This window comes from Neodiprion pinetum, chromosome 4 (assembly GCF_021155775.2).
Source record: "Neodiprion pinetum isolate iyNeoPine1 chromosome 4, iyNeoPine1.2, whole genome shotgun sequence".
Lineage (NCBI taxonomy): Eukaryota > Metazoa > Arthropoda > Insecta > Hymenoptera > Diprionidae > Neodiprion > Neodiprion pinetum.
In genome coordinates, this window is record NC_060235.2 from 17,184,860 (window position 1) to 17,206,840 (window position 21,981).

The window sequence follows — 21,981 nt, forward strand, 5'->3', positions numbered from 1 at the left end:
TCAACGGGCAGATTTATCAATCAATCGCACAGCTCTGGCGGAAATATTTACATTAAAACTATTTATGCGTGCGCGTGCATATATATCACATGAAATACGCATGTACAACCTATTTTATTACGCATACCTACCTATATGCGTAAAGAAGAATCAAAAAATAAAATACGAAAAAAGGAGCAGCATTCAGCGATCGGTTAGAAGGCGCGAAAAAAAAAAAATTGAAAAAAAAACCGCTTCTCACAACTCGGTGTCGATGGCTATAATAATGGCGGTCGTCGGTCACTCTCGCTTGTTAGTTGGTTACGTCGAGTAGCGGCCTTCGCCGCGGGCCCGGGGGGCCCGGGGACCCAGGGCCAAAACCACCGTCGCACGCAGTAAATGTGTGCGACACATACACACGCGTAGAGAGATAGAGAGAGAGAGAGAGAGAGAGGAGAGGAGACACGTCGAGTTTTACGCGCATCACGTCCTAAGGGCGAGCCCTCCTTTTTCTCTCGAGGGTCGCGGCTACCGGCTAAAGGAACCGTCGGCTCTCCTCTCTCTCTCTCTCCCTCTATCTCTCATTTTCTCTCGTCGATCCGTCACCTTCGACGATATTGGGTCAAGAAGCGGTCATAAACGCGCGGGAAAATCATCACGGTATATCGACACGCGCGCACGCGCGGATGTATACAAATACACGCGTTGAAAGCGAAAACAGAAATGAAAAACCGAGGATCGTTTAGCGACGAGAAAGATGAACGAGAAGACACGAAAAACGCGCCAAACATTTTCCCGCGCTTTGTTGGTACGAACATTTTTTGACGATTTAAACTTTAGCCAATGATACGTTGAATGCGAACCTCGGTGTTGAAGAAAAGCGTTCACGTGGGAATACAACGATTATTACAATACTTGTGGTACAATATATTGTACGGTGTTGGGTGTTATAATTGTACAAGAGCTAGGCAACATAGAGAGAGAGAGAGAGAGAGAGAGAGAGAGAGAGAGAGATGTGAAACAGCGTGTGTATTAAACATACAGCGCGAATGATTTTCAGGCCTTGAGATGCGAAGCCCCGTGGTAAAAGTAAATGACCTTAAAATAACTAACAAACACTAGCGGGGATCGAACCTATAACTATGTATATAAGTACGGCAGAGTCGGTTGTTGAGAGAGGCGGCGGTCGGCGTGCCGAGCGAGCTCTCCAAGCTTTTGCTGCTTTTGATGCTTTTGCTCTTGCTAGCCGTTTGTGGTGGGTCCGTGAACCCAAATTAGGACAGGACCTTGACTCTCCGGACGGATAATAACGCGGCTAACGATCATTACGATGACGGTGTGTCTCTCTCTCTCTCTTTCTCTCTCTTTCTTCCCCCCTCCTTCGATTAGCCGTGTATAAACTACGTTACAATATATTTAATGCAAAACTTGAACGAGTAGTTTCAAATTATACGTCTTAGATGTATACCTACGAATATGGATAGGAGAAAATCATCGTCGTGCGATATCACGGTTTGAGGATTTTAATTACGAGACTTTGTAAAGTTATACACAATACGCTGGGCGTAGATAATTCTCGCTGTAATAATTGTGTAAACAAAGAATTGTTAAACTTTAAACTGTATTGTCGAATTAATGATCCTGGGGATTTTTTTTTTTTTTTTTTTCGAAAAATAAACACATCGAACGAGACTCTTTAACGACAATTGTCAACGGCGCGGTTTTTTCAGTACATATGTGCAAAACAATCGTGTCGTATCTTTGAATTTTTTGTGTTCGTTATTCTTTGTAAAATCACGCGTTTCATCTAAATTGCATGTGTACGTGTATTGATTTCTTGTCTTTTCTCTTTCTCGTTTTCCTTCATCTATTCGTCTTCCTTTTCGCGCGCGTACCGACGCCGTTAAAAAATGCAAGCTGTGCACGCATTACGAGTGCTTGTTTCTTTACTTGTATGTAATTGAACAAAATACACATATAACGATTGCTCGAAGCGGAATGGCGGAAGGCTGCGCCCGAGGTCGAAGTCGCGGAATCGCACGTCCTGCTCCCTTTCTCTATTTTTCTCTGTATAATCTCTCTTCCTGCAAAGCAATGCCTCTTCTCTTCTATTCTCCTCTATGTTCCGTACAGGTGAAATTTTAATCCACGCACAACGCAACGTAGGACAAAAATTGTAATCCTGACTTACCTATCACGTTATACTGTCACTCTCACTCTCTCTCTCTCCCTCTCTCTTTCTTTCTTTGGTTTTTCATTCGTTTCTTATTTTCGTCTCTGCGATTCAAATCAGCCTGGATTTATTTCATTCCAATATATCTAGTGTATGGAATATTATTATATACACATACCGTATAAGTCTAAGCTTTCTATAAGGATTTTATTACATAATTTTTATATATCCCGCGCGCGCAAAGTTGACGCGTGCATCTCACGACTCAATGTACATTATATATATATATATATACATATATACATATATACATACACATACTGTACGTAAAATGTTTCTGTTACAATAGCGCGAAGGTCAAGTCTTTGTGTTTTCGATTTTCCTCTCTCTCTCTCTCTTTCATTTTTTGCAGTGCATGTATAAGAATATATGTCGCCGCGGTTTTATAACGTACGAACCTGCAATAGGTCGACAATTTTTTCTAATTACTCTTTTTCCCCTTGACATTTATCTTCAAATCTCCGCCTCCCCCCTTATTTCCCCGCAATGTTTTTCAATTTGCAATACTCACCTTACGGACGTTCATTTCGAAAATTTTCTCAGTATATTCTATATTTCTATACTAATTGTGGTGTCTGTAGTAATAACGATAACAAGATTAATTAAATAATAACAACGATGGTGAACAAATATATTGATATACACAAACACAGACGCTTATAGAATACAAATATACACGTATGTCGTATACCGTACACATGGTCGTGTTTATATGCATACGTGAGGTATCGCGTATGCGCTAATTATAAATGTGGGACATTTTACGCCAAATCACATTTTTTAATTTCACCAAGTATTTTTCCTACGTTAGCGCGACTCCTGAATAGCTTGGAATAAAAGTACAATCAGATTTGTTTTTCCAATCGCTCGTCTTCACCCTACTATATCTACACAATCTGAAAATGTTTCATTTCGGAAGCCAAATTTTTTTCCGTACATACACACACGATACGTCGAGTACACAACATTGTACACGTGTAATGAAACATGTGAAAAGTTCTTTCTCGCTGTGTGCGTACGTATGCATGCAAGATGTATGCACAGGTGCCCGACGTACAATGTACGTGATATACTTGCGTTATTTATATTATACTCGGATCATACCGCACCGCGCTTTCCTACGTATATACAGTGTAAAGACAAAATAATGAGACAGAGATCTCCTCGCCTTGCCCGGGGCACGAACCAAGGCCCTTTTAACCGACGAAGGCCCGGCATGAGTCAACCGATCTTGCGATCCTGCTGTATTTAATATTGCCAACATCGCACACACGTACTCGTACGTACATACATGCATTTATTACGCTTAATGCGGGAATACACAAGTTTAAATTATCGTATCGTATGTAACGTAGCCATACAACTAGGAAGTGCAAATCCTCGAGTGTGCGTGTCTCGTTCCTTGTGAGAATATTTTTACACGTGTATGGGTTTGTATCTACGTATGTGTGTGTATTTACCGCCACCTTCGACCTGCGTGCCTTATGCTTTTGCAGCGATAGTCCGTCGTTAATTCCGCGAGATCGTAGGTATGTACCAACGTCGTCAGGGACATTTAGGAATTTATTTAAAACGTTTCGCCTTCGGAGTACGATGTGCAGGCGCGTTTCTTCCTTCCTTCCTCACTTCCATTCATTCTTATTCTCCTTTGCTTTTCTTATTACGCGTTGTTTACACCTACGTCATCGTTATAGGTATAAAATACCCCCATGTATACTTCGCATGGGTGTTTATTATATCGAAATCGAGTTCAACCGCGCGTGAGAAATATATTTTCTATTTTTTTTCTTTCCTGGTTAGGTGGATCAAAATCACATTTCGTTTCTCAACGCATGTACGTAGTAACAGAAAAACTTGTGCTACTCGGTTATTGGCAATTTGATTTTTATCGCGTTGAGAACAAACGGCCGTGCGTGTGTGAAAAAAATAAACATTTTTTTTTTTTTTTTTGTTTTCCTTGCAATTCGTCGGACGGTCAAAAACCCTGCTGATGTTTTCTCCAAAATAGGTGTACAAATTATTCCTGCACTGTATGATGTGCGTAATTATGGTCGGCTAGGCTATGGTTATATACACAGAGACACATACGCCTGTATACGTATGTGTTACGAAGGGCTTTGACCTTTGCGTCCAGTTTCGAGTATAGGAAACGTTTTGTGCATATCGGAGAGATGGATCGAGGCTCTAATTAGTAATTAGTTTGCTGAACTCGCCTTGATTCGAGTGCCTTGTGTCAGTGGTCACATCGGCAGCAGGTTCTCGGATTGTACGTCGTGTTCGTGTGTGTGTGTGTGTGAGGTGCAGGAGTAACTATTTACCATCGTATCGTATCTTTTGTGTGTGTGTGTACACGCATCTCTGCAGTTCCGCGCAACTTTCTCCAGAGAGGGAAAGTGAGCAGCGAGCGGATCCCGCAATTCTCTGATCGCTTATATACTCTCGGGGCTTTCACCGACCGACCGACCAACGTCGAGTTGTTGTGTATAAATAAGTGTGGATAGAGTAATCCGGCACCACTGCACACCAATTTTTAATCATAGACTCGAAATCGTTCCGAACCAATTTCACGTATATTTATTGGAGGTGAATAATTCTTTATTTTATTTTTTCAAAATCATATTACATATAATACGTGTTAAATTTTCTACCGCATTATTATTTTTCACTTATATAACAACAAAAAGAAATGTTTTTTCACACGCCTGTTACAGTTTGATAAGGGGTGAAAATAATGTACTTTCACAATTTTTTTTTTTTTTTTTTTTTCTGCAAATTTATTTTTCTTACGATTTTGTTGACGAATTTTTTACAACAACACGATTTCCGGTCATTTTTTGTCTCTTCGAGTTTCGGCGCGTCCACCAATTCAAATCGATTATTGTTATTTTTATTGAATTGTTACACGCAATGCAATGCAGGATACATATACTATATATATATTGTATATTCAATCGATCTTTACGATCATAGCAATTTGTTCACCCCTGATCATTAGCTGCGGAACGTGTCGTTCTAGGGTCTCGGTTTTACCGTTGGATTCCTTGACCACAGTTTTACTTATAATTGTATTCCGGTATGATTCGTCTTCGATTTTCCTCGCCTCAAATTCGCGACGTTGATACGAATCGGCAGGAGCACCTGCAATTTATACGAACTAAATTACGATCTAGTTATTATATTCACGTAGTGAAAAATACATGTACACATGAATATCGCGACATTTTTTTCATACTTGTTTAATTATTACACTTTTTGTTTCTTTCCTTCATATTGATATCCGAAATGAAATGAGAAAATACTACCCAAGCTGCAACGCGCGAACGCATGCGAATCGATGATTTCGTACTCGTAATATAATTGCTGCACTTGTTGCACGTGAAATATGCGCATATCGTGTATATAATGTATAATAATAGAAAATAACAAAATCGGGGGATCGATGCAGTGCAGTGATTATCATCGTTATCGTTATTTCGTTGTTATTTATAAACACACGCACACATACGCACCCGGACTCGTCATTTTTCATATAATTAGAATGAAGGGGAGGGCGTGTAATCGCCGTCGAGGCTGAAAAACTTTTGAGAGTTTGACTTGTGTAATAAAAACACTTGAAATTATTTGACACTTGACTTGAACCGACCTCAACCGACTTTCTATAAACCGTTCAACTTCTTGTTGTAGGTTTTATATTAAATATGCGCGTATATATATATATGTGTATAACATATGTATGTATATACACACACACACCGTTATCATAAAATACAAAAAATAATAATTGCGTACTCGGTTTAAAAAAATTTCGAATAATCAACAACAATTGAAAAATAAACTCAACATATGAATTTCTTGTAAAAACATGCGTATTCAGTTCGTTTAATATAATACGCCACAGACAGACGAAAAAAAAAAATGAAAATTTTGATTACTCGTCGAACGAGCCACGCGGGAATATAAATTTGTAACAATATTTCTCACACCTATCCTGTAACAGTATGATAATCGTGAATGTTGCGTATACATTATATATATATATATATACATATATACATATGTGTCTGAGAAAAGCCTAGGAAAGGCAAAGAGGAAGAAAAATGATGATCCTGACGGGGTTTACTCATGTTTAAAAGCGTGACGATCCCGAACACGTCCGGTCAGCTCTCTCGCTCGCCCCTGCCTGTCGATTTCGTCCAAGCGTTGTTATAAACAAACATGCATTTGCTTGTTGCTAAGATCCCGTCATTAAGCTATATTCATAGCTTGCAAATTAACGCTTGACGCTCGACACGGTGGACTCATCGAGAGTTGAAATTCAAATTGATTCGATGAAATATCCTTTTCATTCATTTCTGACAAAAGATTGAATACATTTTAAACTGTTTATTTTTTAAAATCAATTTAACGAAATAAATGAACAAAAATCTGTCGTGCTCCGACATGTATATGTGTATACATACATATACATATATATATATATATATATATATAGCGATATGCGTACGTATGCGCAGATAGAGTACAGCTCCTGGCAGGGCTTCTCCGTCCCTTCGAAGGTGCGCAGCAGGGCGTTTCGCAGTGTTGTATATGGAACACGTGCACCGCCCCCACTCCCTCCCGTTTTCCTCGTTGCGCCCACGACATCGATCCTCTCCGGTAGGCACCCTTCAAGGCCGTCTATTTCTCGCCCCTGCCTCGCCCTCATCCCCTCCCTCCCAAAAACAGCCTTCCCCACCCCCACCCCCCTCCCACCCGCTAGCTCACTCGCTCGCCAAAGTACGCCACTAGGCCAACTAACCCTGAACTCGCATCGACGCCGCGGGTACAACGCCCTGCAGCCACCCGCGGTGCTTTGCTCCACGCCTCGTTCGCCCTGCCCAACCCTGCCATTTTTGTTGCAACTTTTTTTTTATACCTCTATTCCTGGTTTTTCGATATGATTGGTTTTTTTATTTATTTATTTTTTTTTTTTATTTTCTTTCCTTCGTCCGTTTCAGTCCATTCTTCTAATTGCGTACCGTGATCGCATGTTGTTATTTATTGTTATTCTTATATTACTCGCGGGTACATGTATTTAATATACATATATACGCACGTATGCATTTATCTGAGAATCTCTGTGTATAATAAACTATACTTTGAGATAATGTTGTTGTTGTTGTTGTTGTTGTTGAAAATTTTGTGGAGAAAAGAGTAGAGTAGTAAGAATAATAATAATAACAACAACAACAACAAAGACAATAAATGAATAGATCGATATGCATATAGAAGAACGTATCGCGGAACATCGAGGAAGAGATCATCTCGCGATATAGGGCACGAGGACCGACGGTCGGGCGGGCATATCGAACGAACGACGCCTCCCTTTCCCTCCCCTTCTTCTTCGACCACCTACCACCGCCCCCGGAACGTTGCCAAGGCCGACCTCTGGCTTTAACCTAAAACCCTGTATAACCTAAAACCTGGACCCGAACCCGGACCAACAATTTCACACGTGTCACACATGAGTTTCAATATTACCCTGTGTCGCGTGCGTTCGCGCGTAATGTAACGAGATGCGTTGCAAGTGTAGATATTAACAATAAGTCTATATGTATATGCTTATGCCCTATATACGTCTACCTAAATCTGCGACCTATATTTTGTTAAACATGTGTGTATGCGCTTGTATTGCACGAGTTTCATTACCCTCGTCGTTGTTATTCTGATTTTTATTTATCCCTCGTCTCTCTTTTCTCTTCGTTTTTTTGTTCTTTTTTTTTTTTTTTTTTCTTTCTACCTTGCTCGTTATTCTTTCATTATTCTTGTTACGATATGAATACATAATTGTTGTGTAACTCTGATGGCATACGTATTACCGCTACGCACATATATTTGCGTATACGTATATCGAAACGTTTCGTCCAGTTCAAATGTTCCCGGTTAAGGACAATAATTGTTATATTATAGCGAAGAGGAGACGGGCGAGAAAAGAAAAGAAAAAGAAAAAAAAAACAAGCAAAAAGAAACGAAAAATTTAAAACATGTAATATACGTATACATGATGCGTTGTTTGGATCGTGGGGATGAGGAAATGTAATGCGTATCGGTATAAAATAATTATAAATTTTACAAGGCGTCTAAAATTTTGAAAATAAATGAATGAGGAAACAGAAACTTGCCTCGCTACTTACGATGAGTGCTATCACTATTATTTCGGAGATATATATATATATATATATATATATATATATATACACACACACGCAGGCGCGAGATAAGTATATTGCATCGCGGATATTGGCCGAGGTCATGGAGATTAATGTAGGAGCTTACATAGACATATACGCGTTAATGATTGCGTGTATTGAACGTATAAATAATATCGTGTGCGTGTGTACGTTCCGTGTATCGCAGAACGATGCAAGCTGCAAGAGGAAGGTATCATCAGATAAGAGAAATTTGCTCGTATATAATAATATGTGCACCTGCGTGTGTGTATGTGTGTAGTCGCAACGTGAACACTGTATTATACATATCGTGTGTTTACTCATGCGCATGTACGTGTTATATCTCTGTGATATCGCATGATACACCGCGATTAAATATATACTTATACCCGCACAATTCAATTGATCATAACAGACGAAAGGTAAAAATTTTTTACATAGATATATATGTATGTGTGATACAAACTCGGATGATTTAAAGAATGTACACTCGCCGCGATGCACATTCTAGAAGAATGAGTAGAGAAATCTGAGAATAATTTCGAATGAATAGCAATGGAAAACGAAGAATTGCGAATACAAGTATTGCACAGGCGAACGAATTGCGACGAAGAACAATTTTCTGACTGTCATATAGAAATGTTACTTTACCGAGTGCCGGAGCTTTTCTTTTAACCTTGCGCGTCCACACTTCGAGACAATCCTCGAGTGCGAGATTCCAGTGCTTGTCAAAGGCTGCGACGTATGCTAAGACGTAACCGCGAATACTGCACGCGCCCCTCGTGTACACCTGTAAAATAATTATTTTCAATACGGTAGAGAAAATGTAGAGAGAATATATACTTATACCGAGGGGTTCTTTTGAAAGGATCTGCTCGAGGAAAATCGGAACTCGTTTAGTTGATGGTAGTAGCCAACTTTGTAAAAATGTGACCGTTGCGTAGGGTGAACGAGACGTTCTTAATAGGGGTGATTTTATCGTTGACCGTCACTTGTCAACCGATCGATTCTAGGGACTTTGTTCTCGTCAGCGGAGGTTTGCTTCGGGCTGCGAGAACGGACGTCGGCCAATTAAATTTAAGCAAGTTGAATCGTGCGCGTTACGAGCAGGTAAGTACCTTTCAAGATCTTTGAGGTGCCTTCCGAAATTAATTCTCAGTACTGTAAACGATTATTTATCTCTTTTGCGCAGCTGAGTTCGTCGCTGGTTCTGTTTCCTTCCTAGGGAGTTTTTAGTGCTGCCAGCTAGTTTCGGAACGCACTCTAAATATCTTTAAAGGACCTGCTCGCAGCGCGCGCGATTCAACTTGCTCAATTTTTACTGGCTGACATCCGTTCTTGCAACCTGAAGCAAACCTCCGTTGACGAGAAAAAAATTCCCTAGAATCGACAGGTTGACAAGTGGCGGTCAACCATAACGTCTCGCCTATGGGTAAGGGTCTACTCACGACCGCATGGATGTTGTGTAATTGTTATCACAACAAAATTTTACGCCAGTGTATTCATTATTTTCCGCGATATCACGCGTGAAAAGTATTGCTAATGAAGAGCCCGCGAGAGCGCGACTGCAGATCAATTAATTGTTCATGTATATATACATTGATGTATATTTTGAATCGATTTACGCGCGTGCGCCACGAGTCTCTATTATATAGGTTGGGAAAGAAAGTAGAGCCGAGGAGGGGTAGGGATGTGCTTTCCATCCTCATCGCCGCCCGCTACTGCTGTTGCTGCTGCTGGTGCTGCTTCTTCTTCCTCATCTCGCGTCCCTCCTTTGAGTGGAACGGCTACAGGCAAGGGACGGGAAGGGCGGGGAATTTACGGAAGGGGTGGTTGTTATCGAGAAGCGCGGCCTTGCGGCGTTCGGCCCAAGCCTGCAAGGAGCGAGAGAAAGAGAGTCCTTTTTCGCCCTTTCCTTTTCCTTTATGTTTTTTTTTGTTTTCGGGAGGCGGGCGGGTAGGGGTGGGACATCGTGCAGCACGTGGTGTTCGGAAGGTGGGAAGGAGGAGTATGACCTTGCGCTCGACGGGTTGCGAATCGGGGCGGTGGAGGAGGGGGTGGGGGTTGGGCGGGGGGAGGGGGGAGGGGCGTTACCATGACGCCGTATGTTGACCCTTTTCACCCCCCCCCCCCCCCCCCCCTTCCACCCCTCCTCTTCAATCCTACTTAGGTTTGATATCGTACGTGTGTACGCACACCGCGCGGCTATCGAAGGGCTGCACGCGCTTATACGCGAAACTGTGTCACTGCGTCGTATTGCCGCGAAACGGCGTCGACGACGCGACGTCGCGTGGGCTGTTCGGTGTTGAGTTTTTAAGAGGGAGGGGGGGGGGGGGGCGGCGGCAAGTTAACGGAAGGTTGTACGCTAGTAGGTACAGGGTGGTTTAGGCTTGAGGAGAGAATTCGCTAGATTATTGTGGCGTTGTTGTTGTTGTTGTAGTTGTTACAACAACGGCACGCATGTAATTTTAGTATATTATACGTGTTGTGTAAACTATGTATAATGCGTGTTTACAACCATATAATTGTCGAGATGTTATTCACGGCACGCACACGCTTATTCGATAGTTGTAAAATAAAATTCATAAAAATTTACGATATACATTTTACGTACCAAGTATTTGATTTTACCAGTGAATTTTAATGTCAGAACCGAACGAATGAACGATTGTATGGCTCTGTAATATAGGTATACACGGTGAATTCTTAACGACTGCATTGTCCGTCGTCTGCTGAAATTTAATGCAGACGCGCTACAATCCGACAGCGAATTTTTGCCAGGGTGACCAACCGGCTTAAATTTTTAGACTACAGTTCGCCGCGATTTAGGTAACCTCATAAATTTTTACAGCTGTCACTAGCAGTTTTGCTCAATTGACCACTGTCGAAGTTTCTTAGATTAGTCGTTGCTCTTGGAAACGGCCGATCTCTGATTGTGGCGCGTGTGCATTAAATTTCAGGAGACGTCGGAACGTGCAGTCGCTAGAAATTCGCTATATATATATATATATATATATATATATATATATGTATATATATATATATGTATATATATATATATGTGGTTTTTTTTTTGTGTTCTCGATGAAAAAAAAAAATAACAGCCCTCCTTTCCGCCCGTTGTGACTCTAAATAAAATCCCGATTCGCAATTTTAACGCTTGTTGGAATTTTGGACACGTATACTTGTTATTACGATTTTTACTTTTTTTTCGCCCACAGAAGCAAGTTTTGTCGTCTAACTATAACGATTGTATAACGTTTCGGATTTCTCGTCGTCAGCTGATTGATGAGTTTAAAAAAAAAAAAAAAAAACCACCTTAGAGACGATTATCCGTCATTATTTATAAGATAATACATGCAATTTAGTTGTGAATGAAATGAACTTTTTTTTCCATTAAAATCGTACACAATCTGTGAAAAAATATAAGCAGTTCAGTAATGTGGTGTTCCTGACGTTGTTATTTTGGATAATAATTGAAAATTTATAGTATATCGAAACATTTATATCTGTATCGCGGGTATGTATTTCTTTTCTTTTCTTTTTTTTTTATTTTACAATTAAAATTAACTTATATATGCGAGTTGAACGTTTATAAAATTTCTGCGTTTAGTAGCGTTTTCTTGTTGCGTTGAACGTGGAATTTTTCTCATTCACCGTTACATAGTATTGTAAAATTGTTCAACGCGATGCCCGCAACCAAATCTACGGTACTTACATATAATATTATAACAGTACGCACCTTGACTCGGGTTCTCTGCTCCATGCATCGCAGAAGCATTTCTAACGGGCCTAGAGAGCCCTTCATCCTGGTCAGGACATTCCTTCCTTCGAGATTCTCGGCGGCAGCGCCCCCGCGGTCTTTATTTCGACATTTGCTACCCGGCACCGGCTCTATAAAGGATGTAATACAGGGAAATATGGAAAAAGATGTTACTGAGATAGATAGATAGATAGATAGATAGATAGATAGATAGATAGGTGGATAGATAAATAGATAAGAATATCATTGAATATATGTATGCACACGTATTGCAAGTACAATTATCAAAATCATATGATATAATATAATTATATATATATATATGCATATACACTGGGGTAAACCAAAAAAAAACATCGATTTCTCATGCTTCTACCCCTCAAAACTTGAGGTTTATTGTTAGAAAAAAACATTCTCGCCAAGAGAGAGCTCTGTAGCTCAAGTGGAAGCCGCCGCTCATTGAACGTTTCTAATTATAACAACATATGAAAGACGAATTTTTTGAAAGGAAAAATTAGGGAGGACGGGGATTGTATTTCAAATTATAAGAAGGAAAATTTCATCAAATAATTGTTTTTTGTCATTTTAATTTCTAATTTATACAAAAAAATTTATACAAAATCAGACATCGGGAATATAATTTTTTTTTATTTAATGACATTTTTTTTCTCGTGATTGGAAACAGAATCCCCATGGTCTCAAATTCTTCCTTCCAAAAAGTTCGTGGCAGACGTTGATTGGTTCTTATAATTAGCAACGTCCAATGACCGGCGGTTTCCGCTTAAGATGCAGAGCTCCCTTTTTACGAGGATGTTTTTTTCTATAAAACCTCAAGTTTTGAGGGGTAGAAAAATGAAAAATCGATTTTTCTTTTTTGGGACACTATGACATACACATATCCATCAACGACATCAATTTGCGCGAACTGTCGGGTTTTGTTTTCCGCTCATAGTGACAGTTTCATCTGATTTTTATTTTATAAATTTACTCTTCTTTCTTCGTTTTGTCTTGCGTAACGATAATCAATTTTTTCGTTTTTCTTAACATTGTATCTTCAATATATCTTTATGCGCAATAATTCCCGCGACAAGCAGTTACAATAAACAAGTTTCATATATTTTCGCAAACGTGTTTATTGTATTATTGTTACCGTTTTACTTGCATATATAATATATATTATACATAATCAATATGTGGAAAAAACAATGACAGGGTGGCCACCCGTCTGGAAAACCGGGAAAACCGGGAAATGTCAGGGAATTTTGTATGTCAGGGAAAAGTCAGGGAAATGTCAGGGAATTTTTTGGTCGGTCAGGGACTTTTTATAGAACTCACGGATTTCAAAAGCTTTGTCCATAAAATTGAGATGCTATCACCGCATCGTCACAATTTTTCTTCTCTTCTTATTGACGATTATAAGCTTAGTTGCTGATTGTCACATGAATTCAGTAGTACGAGCAGACATCGGTCTGATTTATCTATGGCCGTCACTGCGTGTGGAGACGCGCGTTCACCGACGCCTAATAGTCTAGAAAAAACGAAGTCTCAGTTTTTTGGAAATAACTCAAAAAGTAAAAGCGCTAGCAAAAATTTTAAAAAGATTCTTAAAGAGGAGGAAATTTCCAATAAAAAAGTACGAGCACCCGGAATTCTATTTTCAGTATTAGTAATTTTAATTTAACGCTGAACATAGGGCTCTGCGTAACTGTTACGGCATAGACGCGCCGCGTCTAGACAGTACACCGCATAAAATAATCGTTTTGCTGTATTAAATATCAATTTAAATATTTGGATAAATTGTGGTGTATTCTTAACACTTAAAAGAAAAATGTCCCGTTGGAAAAAAATTTTTAAGTTTATTTTTCAAAGAGATGCACATTCGTTAATTAGTCATAATTCTTCGAACCTCGATTTTCATTGCGAACAGCATAAATGTTCAAATAATAGCTCTAAAAATATTTCGCTTCTTGGAGCCCCTTCTTAAGTATATACTTAACAAAACCACGGAAATGGAAATTTTAATTTTTTGTCAACTTTCAAAAATCATAATGAACGGAACGAACAACTTTTAAAAACTTTTATAACTTTAATATATTTGGCCATACTTTACCTAGGTTACTATAGTTATTAGTGATTTCTGCACAAATTGTGCATCAAAATGTTAGGGAAAAATAATGATTTTAGTCAGGGAAAACCGGGAAATGTCAGGGAATTCCGTGAGCGGAATTGAGTGGCCACCCTGAATGAATAAGTTTAATAAGAATGATTTGCTCCTTTTCAACGTTCAATTACAGTTGCAGCACAGCTACAGGCGGCTGTGCAACGTACGTATAGCTGTGTCGGTATAATTCACACACGTATGTACCTACACAAAGTGCATATAAGCTATACTGTAACGGAGGGCTTTCTCCGATAACTTTCATTTGGCGATTTTCCCCCTCTTAGCGAATTTACTAGCCTGCCTCCTCTCTTTTCCTATTTTCTGCAGTGCCGTGTTACTTTGTACGTACTTACGAACAAACGTACGTTACAAACATTGGGAGGGGGGATTACTTTCACTATCGTCGGCTGCCTTTCGTTTTTTCGCTATTTTCCTTTCCTTTACAATTTTTTTTTTTTTTTTTTTTTTCGTTGTGCCTCTTTTCCGTCCAAGGTACGTATATTTTTACACGTAGGTAGGCATGTATTACACGGACCTATTTCTTTGATACGTTACCTCGAGATCGCTCGTTTCTTTCACACTTCATTTTTAATGCATAATATTTATTATCAAATTATTTTTTTTTCTTTGTTTTTTTCATGATTCTTCCATTGTCAGATTTTTAAGAAAAAAAAAAAAAATAACGCAATTTACGAATACTCCTAGATTCAAATATTATAATTCTATATGCACGTGAACACGGGGCATTCCTTGAGATTTCGATCAAGATTTTACGTCAATGTCTTAGATTGACTTTATAATTTTTTGCACGAAAGCGGGTACACGACGGAAAACGCAATCTGATTTTTTTTTTTCCGAATTTCTCGACCCAGCGTACCTGATGTATGAATTAAAAACTTGAAACAAAAACTCCCACTTGCAAAATATCCGAAAAAAATTGAAAAAAATATAACAATATTTTCGACACCTGTTAGAAGATGGAGATTTCATAACTTCCAAATATAAATAAGAAGAATGAAAAATTATTGTTATTCGATTGCATTTTTGGAATAAAAATGAATACAAAAAAATGGTCATTCTTAATAACAATAATAACATAATTTAGATAATATATTTTTTTTTTGTGCTTTTCTTATTTATCCTTTGAAGTTATGAAATCTCCATCTTCTATCAGGTGTCAAAAATTTTGTTATATTTGATAAAAATTTTCCGAATTATTTCAAAGTTTAGAAAGTGGGGGTTTTTGTCTGAAGTTTTTAATCCATACATCAGATACGCTGAGTCGAAAAATTCGGACAAAAAATTCAGATTGCGTATCCCGTCGCGTACTTACTTTTATACAAAAAATTATAAAACCAATCTGAGACATTGACGTAGAATCTTGATCGAGATGTCATGGAATGCCCTGTGTATAAAAATTGATAAACACGCGACTAAATACCGTTGACTCTAGCGTATACATTTATACGTCTGTAGGAAAAATTCGAGGCGCTACGCTGGAGACGGTGTATAATAGTAATAATAATGATTATTATTATTATTATAAATAATAATAATGACAATGATAACGATAATATAATAAGACAGTCGAGTATAAACTCATCGCCCAAATCTTCCCCGAGGTGCGTAACTGTATAATTTATCTCGGTATAAATTTGCACGGCATTTATGCGTGTGCAATGTATATGGACTTTTTTACACATTTGGCACATTCATATGCATACAATAATGTGTTTTTAAATGTTCGCACGGCCTCTCCTTTTTCTTTCTAGCTTTTTCTCCATACGTAAACATTTAATGTGACAATTATATCAGCTGAGTCTCGATCCCGCATGCATGTGATATTTTTTCTATAGCAGAGGGAATGAAGAGTGTGAGAGAGAGAGAGAGAGAGAGAGAGAGAGAGAGAGAGAGAGAGAGAGAGAGAGAGAGAGAATAAAAAATAAATTAACAAATGTGCAGGATACGGAGACAATGCTTATAACTAATATATCTAACAAGAAGTAGAAAAAAGTGCAAATACCGAATTTCTTTTTTTTTTTTTTTTTTTACATCATACATATTATATGCTTGCATCTGTACGCAAATAATTATCGTCAAACGTTTAAATACATATAATACGCGAGATGATAGTAGATACATCCATACACACATATATATAACGTATATGTGTAATTTATAACAGCGAAATACTGGATCCCGGCATCGTAATATAAATTTAGTGCAGCACAGCTTTTGTTATTATTCTATTTTTGATCATGCTTCGCCGTCTTGTGCATCGAGACAATGAGTGAGGGATTGTATACATATATTTTTTTCCCGAGTATAATATATACCTACCTGACGGGTCAAAGTTCGGATTTACCGTTTTGTACCATTATTGCGCATCGAATTTATTCGGTTGAAAGTGTCTACATTTTTATTTTCATTTTGTTTTATTTTTTTTTTGTTCATCTGGACCGATAATACCTATAATCGACATGTCTATGAAAATCCGATCGACTTGTTTGGAAAACAGAAACCAAACAAACGAAGAAAACAAAAAAAAAAAAAAAAAAAAAAACGGAGAAGAAGAAGAAGAATCAAACGAATCGCATCGCAAAAAATTGCAGAAACGTCGCGATTTTTGTTTGAACGACGATGACGGAGCGTTTCGAGTTTCAAGGCAAATTAAATAACGTTAATACACGTGTGTGCCTGTTTTTTTTTTTTTTTTTTTTTTTTCATTGTACTCGGGTTTAAATATCGTTACTAAAGTTGGGACAGACCGCATGCAAATGTTTTACTTCATATATCTATGTATAATTCAGCGATGTAGGGCTTTTTCCGCAAGACTGCACACGCAACAACACCACCACCACCACCAGCAGCAGCAGCAGCAGCAGCGGGAGACGTTAGACGATCATGAGGACGATCCCCAGGTTGAGTCGCCCTGAGTTCAACGGCCGACCGGCCACCGCTCCCGAGAGTCGGTCGGGCCTCTCTGCCTCCTGCTGCTGCTGCTGCTGCTGTTTCTGCTTGCAAACACACGCTTGCATACCTATACTATTATACGTATAGCATATGCACCGGGGAGGAGGAACACGGTACGTGTGTACGTATGGATATACAGACGCGCGCAAAACTCATACGAATACGTAGGTATTATACGTATTATATTGCATACGATGCGGCTCCGCAAATTTCCGCGAGAGATCGGGCGAACGCGGCCAGCGCGGAATTGTACTGTTAGTTTCGCCCGGGAAGACGCGAGAGATTCTGCGCTGCCCGGCCCTTTTTCCCTCCTCATTTTTTTTCTTTTCTTTTTTTTTCTTCTGCAAATATTCCTTTTTTTTCCGCACACGCGAGACCAAGGGATACCGAATAGCAATCTGAGAAGAGATGGAGGAAGAGAGAGAGAGAGAGAGAAAAGATCGAGCAGTATTTTTTTTTGTTTCTCGCTCGGATGGGGAGATGTTTTATTTTTTTTTTTTTTTTGTTCTTTTTTTCAAACAACTAATATCCAGGTCGAAATTGGCGGAAGGAGGAAGTATGGACGTGCGATTTTACGTTTATTTTGTACGCGGAGATCCACGGGAAAACACACACATACACGAGGTCTGCTGGCGTTGAGATAGGTCGAGGAGGAGCCGGCTTTGCCGTGCCTTTGCCTGCACCACGCGCGCGGGAATTGGATCGTTTCATGTAACGGGTGTCCTTCTCTACATCCACGGATCCACGACCGATAAAGCTCTGACAAATTTTATCAGATAACAATCCCCAACCCCTGTTTTTATCCATTGATGAAAAGAAAGCGATATGATCTTTAAAAGGTATTCTCTATAAATTATTTTCTCAACGTTATTTACTAAAGTCAGGTTATAAGCTTTCACGTGACTAGAAATTTTATTTTTAACGTCAACTGATTCAATTGTACAATTGATATATTTATACATATTCGCGCGCTTATTTTGAGAGATTGGTGTTTTTTTTGTTTTTTTTTTTTTCAAACAAAATAAAAAACCAACAACAATAATAATAATAATCATAATAACAATCATAATAATATTATTGGAGAGAGCCTGATGAAAAGATGATAAACATGTAAGTCATGCGATTATTCATTTATATACGTGGTAATTGATGAAAACGATTGAAAAATAACCAAAGAATTGTGCTGCACGGGTGGAAAGAAAGAGATAGCAAGATTCTTAACTTACGTGATATGTGTATACATATACCGAAGAATTTTCAGCCAATAGAGAGCAGCTAGAAAAAGCCATCGTTTTTTTTTTTCAACCTTTCTTTCGCGGTGTATAATCTATATCGTATGCATATGTATGATTATTATACCTGCATATACCTATAAAATACATTACAGTCTATTCCGATCTAATTACATCAATATAGGTTGTATATTGTGCAGTCTGACGGGGTGAACTACTTTATACGTGTATATGCGTGTAGGTATATATGTACGTATATAGTATACATATATGCATAGCGCGAGCTCTATCAAATGTTCCGTTATAATCTCCTCCCCCTCCCTCGGTGACTTTGCGCTCGCGGCCCGGGACCGAGCGAGGATAGTCCACTCCCCGTTTGCCAGCATATGATGTACGTATGTATAATACGTTTTGTATGCAAAAATAAATAAAGAAAAGAAAAAAAACAAAAAAAAAAAAATAAAAGGATCGATCATTTCGTTTGCTTTTTATATTTACAATTTTTATGGAGACGGAGACCCGACAATTAAAGTTTCCATTCAGTCGTATGCATACAATTTTCCTGCGACTTACTTTCGAAGTTTGTATGTGTAATGCATGGAGGTAAAAAAAAAATTGTAGTATTGTTCAAAATTAGTGTGACATTAGGTGTCAATTTTCGTAGAAACGGAAGAAGGAAAAAGAGCATGTAGAAATATTCACGGTCAAGTTAAAAAATTTACGTCCATTGATTTTTGATCTTTGAATTTTGGCTATTACAACGTATGAAGAATAATAAGAGAATTTCACTTCTCCTGATTCTTTCATTGAAGTATGGGTAAACAGGTGTATAATAATATATATTTTCTGTCGTTTATTCTGTGCAGTCAGTGATATTTACAGTATATTATATATATATTGCAGTGTCGGGTGTTTGATGTGTAGGAGTTGCACACTTTGCATATTATACATTATATACCCATCCCTGTATATGTACATACTTTTTACGTACACCCAACCGCGGTAAGTATGTAAACTTGCAGGGTACGGATGTTACGCACGTAACCTACTGCAGACTAGCTTAGCCTAACCTGACCTCCTGCACACCACGCGGTTGTAAAGTGTAAATCCAGTCGAAAAGAATAATGTAAACCGTGTAGAAAGTGTCGAGGCTTGGATTTGCGTTGCTCATAACGAGGAGTAGAAGTACGAGGAGGACGATGGTCGTTTACAAAATATGTATGACCAGAATGAAAATTATATGCGGGGTGAAATTTCAAATTATCGATAAAACATGATGGACGTCGCACGATATTCGTCTTGATTTCGATACTGCGTACAGCTCTCGTAATACGCCACCACTTCCGTGTATTATCCGAAACGTCTGAATTTTAAAATTGATTAGATTTGGTCGAGGATTTAGTATTTATTCTGTATCGCCCCATTGTTTGTGAGAAAAACACTCTGAAAATGAAAGGATAGAGGAAAGGAAATGAAAAATAAAAAGATACTATCTACCGGTTGACAGTAATCACACACATATAATTGATCGTTCTTAGGGGAGAAAAAAGAAAACTTTTTTTTTTAAATCATTTTTTTGGTTTCTCGACAATTTCTCATGCAAATATCCGCGATTTCGCAAGTACGCATATCGCGGATGTACTTTGCCTGCACCCGGGATGAGGGTCGGTCGGCCGTTGTGTCCGAGTCGAAAGGAGAGGAGAAGAGAGGAGAGACGAACCGCTGGTTGAGACTAGGGTCGACGTCCGGGCGCAACAAGTGCTGCACTCCGCACACACGTCGCCACCTATATTACACCGAACCCACCCCCGTCCATTCGCCGCGGATCCCCTTTTTTACCCCCACTGGCTCTCCCACCCCCGCGGACACGCGCTTCACGCGTTAAATATAACCTATTGTGTATACATGTATTAACACGTACGTACAGGTACATACATGACCCCGGATATTTTTTCATTTTAAACGCTTATTCTATTCATGTCCGTTATAGGTATACAGTGCAGTGTGAATGCGCGGGAAATTCAGGGAATACGGAAATTTTTTTATTCAAATTTTGGCGAATCACTGAATAGGTAAATTAATTTGTTTTCCTTATACAAGACGTTGTTTTACCGACAAGCAGGGGGTGGAAGAAAAATTTGGGGTGGACGGGGGGGTACAAAGTGACCTAGTTTCATTCGTACTTGTGTAAATTAACATCAGTTACACGTTACTCGCAACCAAGTTTGTCTTTTTCTCTTCAAATGAATTGTTATATACCTTGACGCAGAACGACATAAGTATAATCTATTGTAATTTGAAAATTCTATGTACGTACTTAAATTATATAATCATTGACCTGTCGCGACGACGTGAATAAGTCTCACGTCTATTTATTTATTTATTTTTTTTCTGCATTTCGTTCCTTTCTTGTTTGACGGATGCGGAACGATAATACACACATACACACACACTCCTGTAAACTAATCGGACCCCGTAAACAAGTTATGACAATTACTCTATCGTAACTGACATGCATAATTAACATTGCGTACAGTGTTCGAATAAATACGTGGTATTATACTATTTATACGTTGTTAATAGCATGTGAGTTGTAGCTTCCAGGTTAACTGTAAGTACGAAACGTGATGTCGGCACATGTAGATCTTTCACCGATTTCGAAATGATATTTCGTTTACATCCCGAAGAAATTCTATTCTCTGTTTCTATTTTCCCGCGTTAACAAAACGCGGCTGAATCGATACCGCCGCCATCTCGCGTCGACGGAGCGAACCTTGAAGCATCGCGTGCTGAAAACGAACCTAACCTAACCCATGTGTATGTACAAACTATGTTATAAATATGAATCGAATTACCTTGATGAGGAAGAAATCTGCGCTTCGGTGTAGCCCCGGCGAGTTGTTCCGCATTTTCCTTGCTACCGGGTCCCTGAACAAGCAATCATTAGCGACGACATGGACGTTGGGTGGGGATGGAAGAAAGAAAAGCATCGGAGTGGGGAAGAACAAAACAAGACGCAGACGCACGTGGGTGAGTTAGTGGTGACAATCGAACGAGGAATGTACGAAGATGCGTTACTGACTCTTGATTTTTGCCGCGGTTGACCCCTCGCGTTTGACTCGTAACTTCCCAGGTTATCGTAGACCTTTGCGCCGGGCACGGGGAGCCGCAATTTCGGGGAGTAGAGGGCCTTCAGCGGTTCGAATTTGTCACTTGAAGCGTCCAGCGAATCGTCCGACGACGAACTGCCCTCCATCTTTGATATCGAAGCTTAAAGGTCTTGAACAGCGCGGAGACGCAGCTGCTGCGAAAGGTAGCGCGATGCTCTTTACCCACCGAGCAAATCGAAGTCCGCTGCGGGAGGGCGACGGAAACGTTATGAAACGCATCAACGAAGCGGCGGGAGCGAAAGGAGAAGGAAAATTGCGTCG

At 39.2% G+C, this 21,981-nt stretch overlaps 2 protein-coding genes across 6 annotated transcripts in view; one reads left to right on the forward strand and one right to left on the reverse strand.

Annotated features, from left to right (window-relative positions):
• Nucleotides 1-21,981, forward strand: part of Eip74EF (Ecdysone-induced protein E74) — a 128,020-nt gene that overhangs the window by 22,566 nt on the left and 83,473 nt on the right. The gene's annotated exons all lie outside the window — the stretch shown is intronic.
• Nucleotides 4,924-21,971, reverse strand: Lsm11 (U6 snRNA-associated Sm-like protein LSm11). The gene is made up of 5 exons (XM_046624436.2): nt 21,633-21,971; nt 21,406-21,478; nt 12,164-12,315; nt 9,073-9,211; nt 4,924-5,350 (listed from the first exon to the last, which is right to left on the reverse strand). Exons 1-5 carry the CDS (start codon nt 21,804-21,806, stop codon nt 5,160-5,162), a joined length of 729 nt encoding a protein of 242 aa, XP_046480392.1. The 5' UTR covers nt 21,807-21,971; the 3' UTR covers nt 4,924-5,159.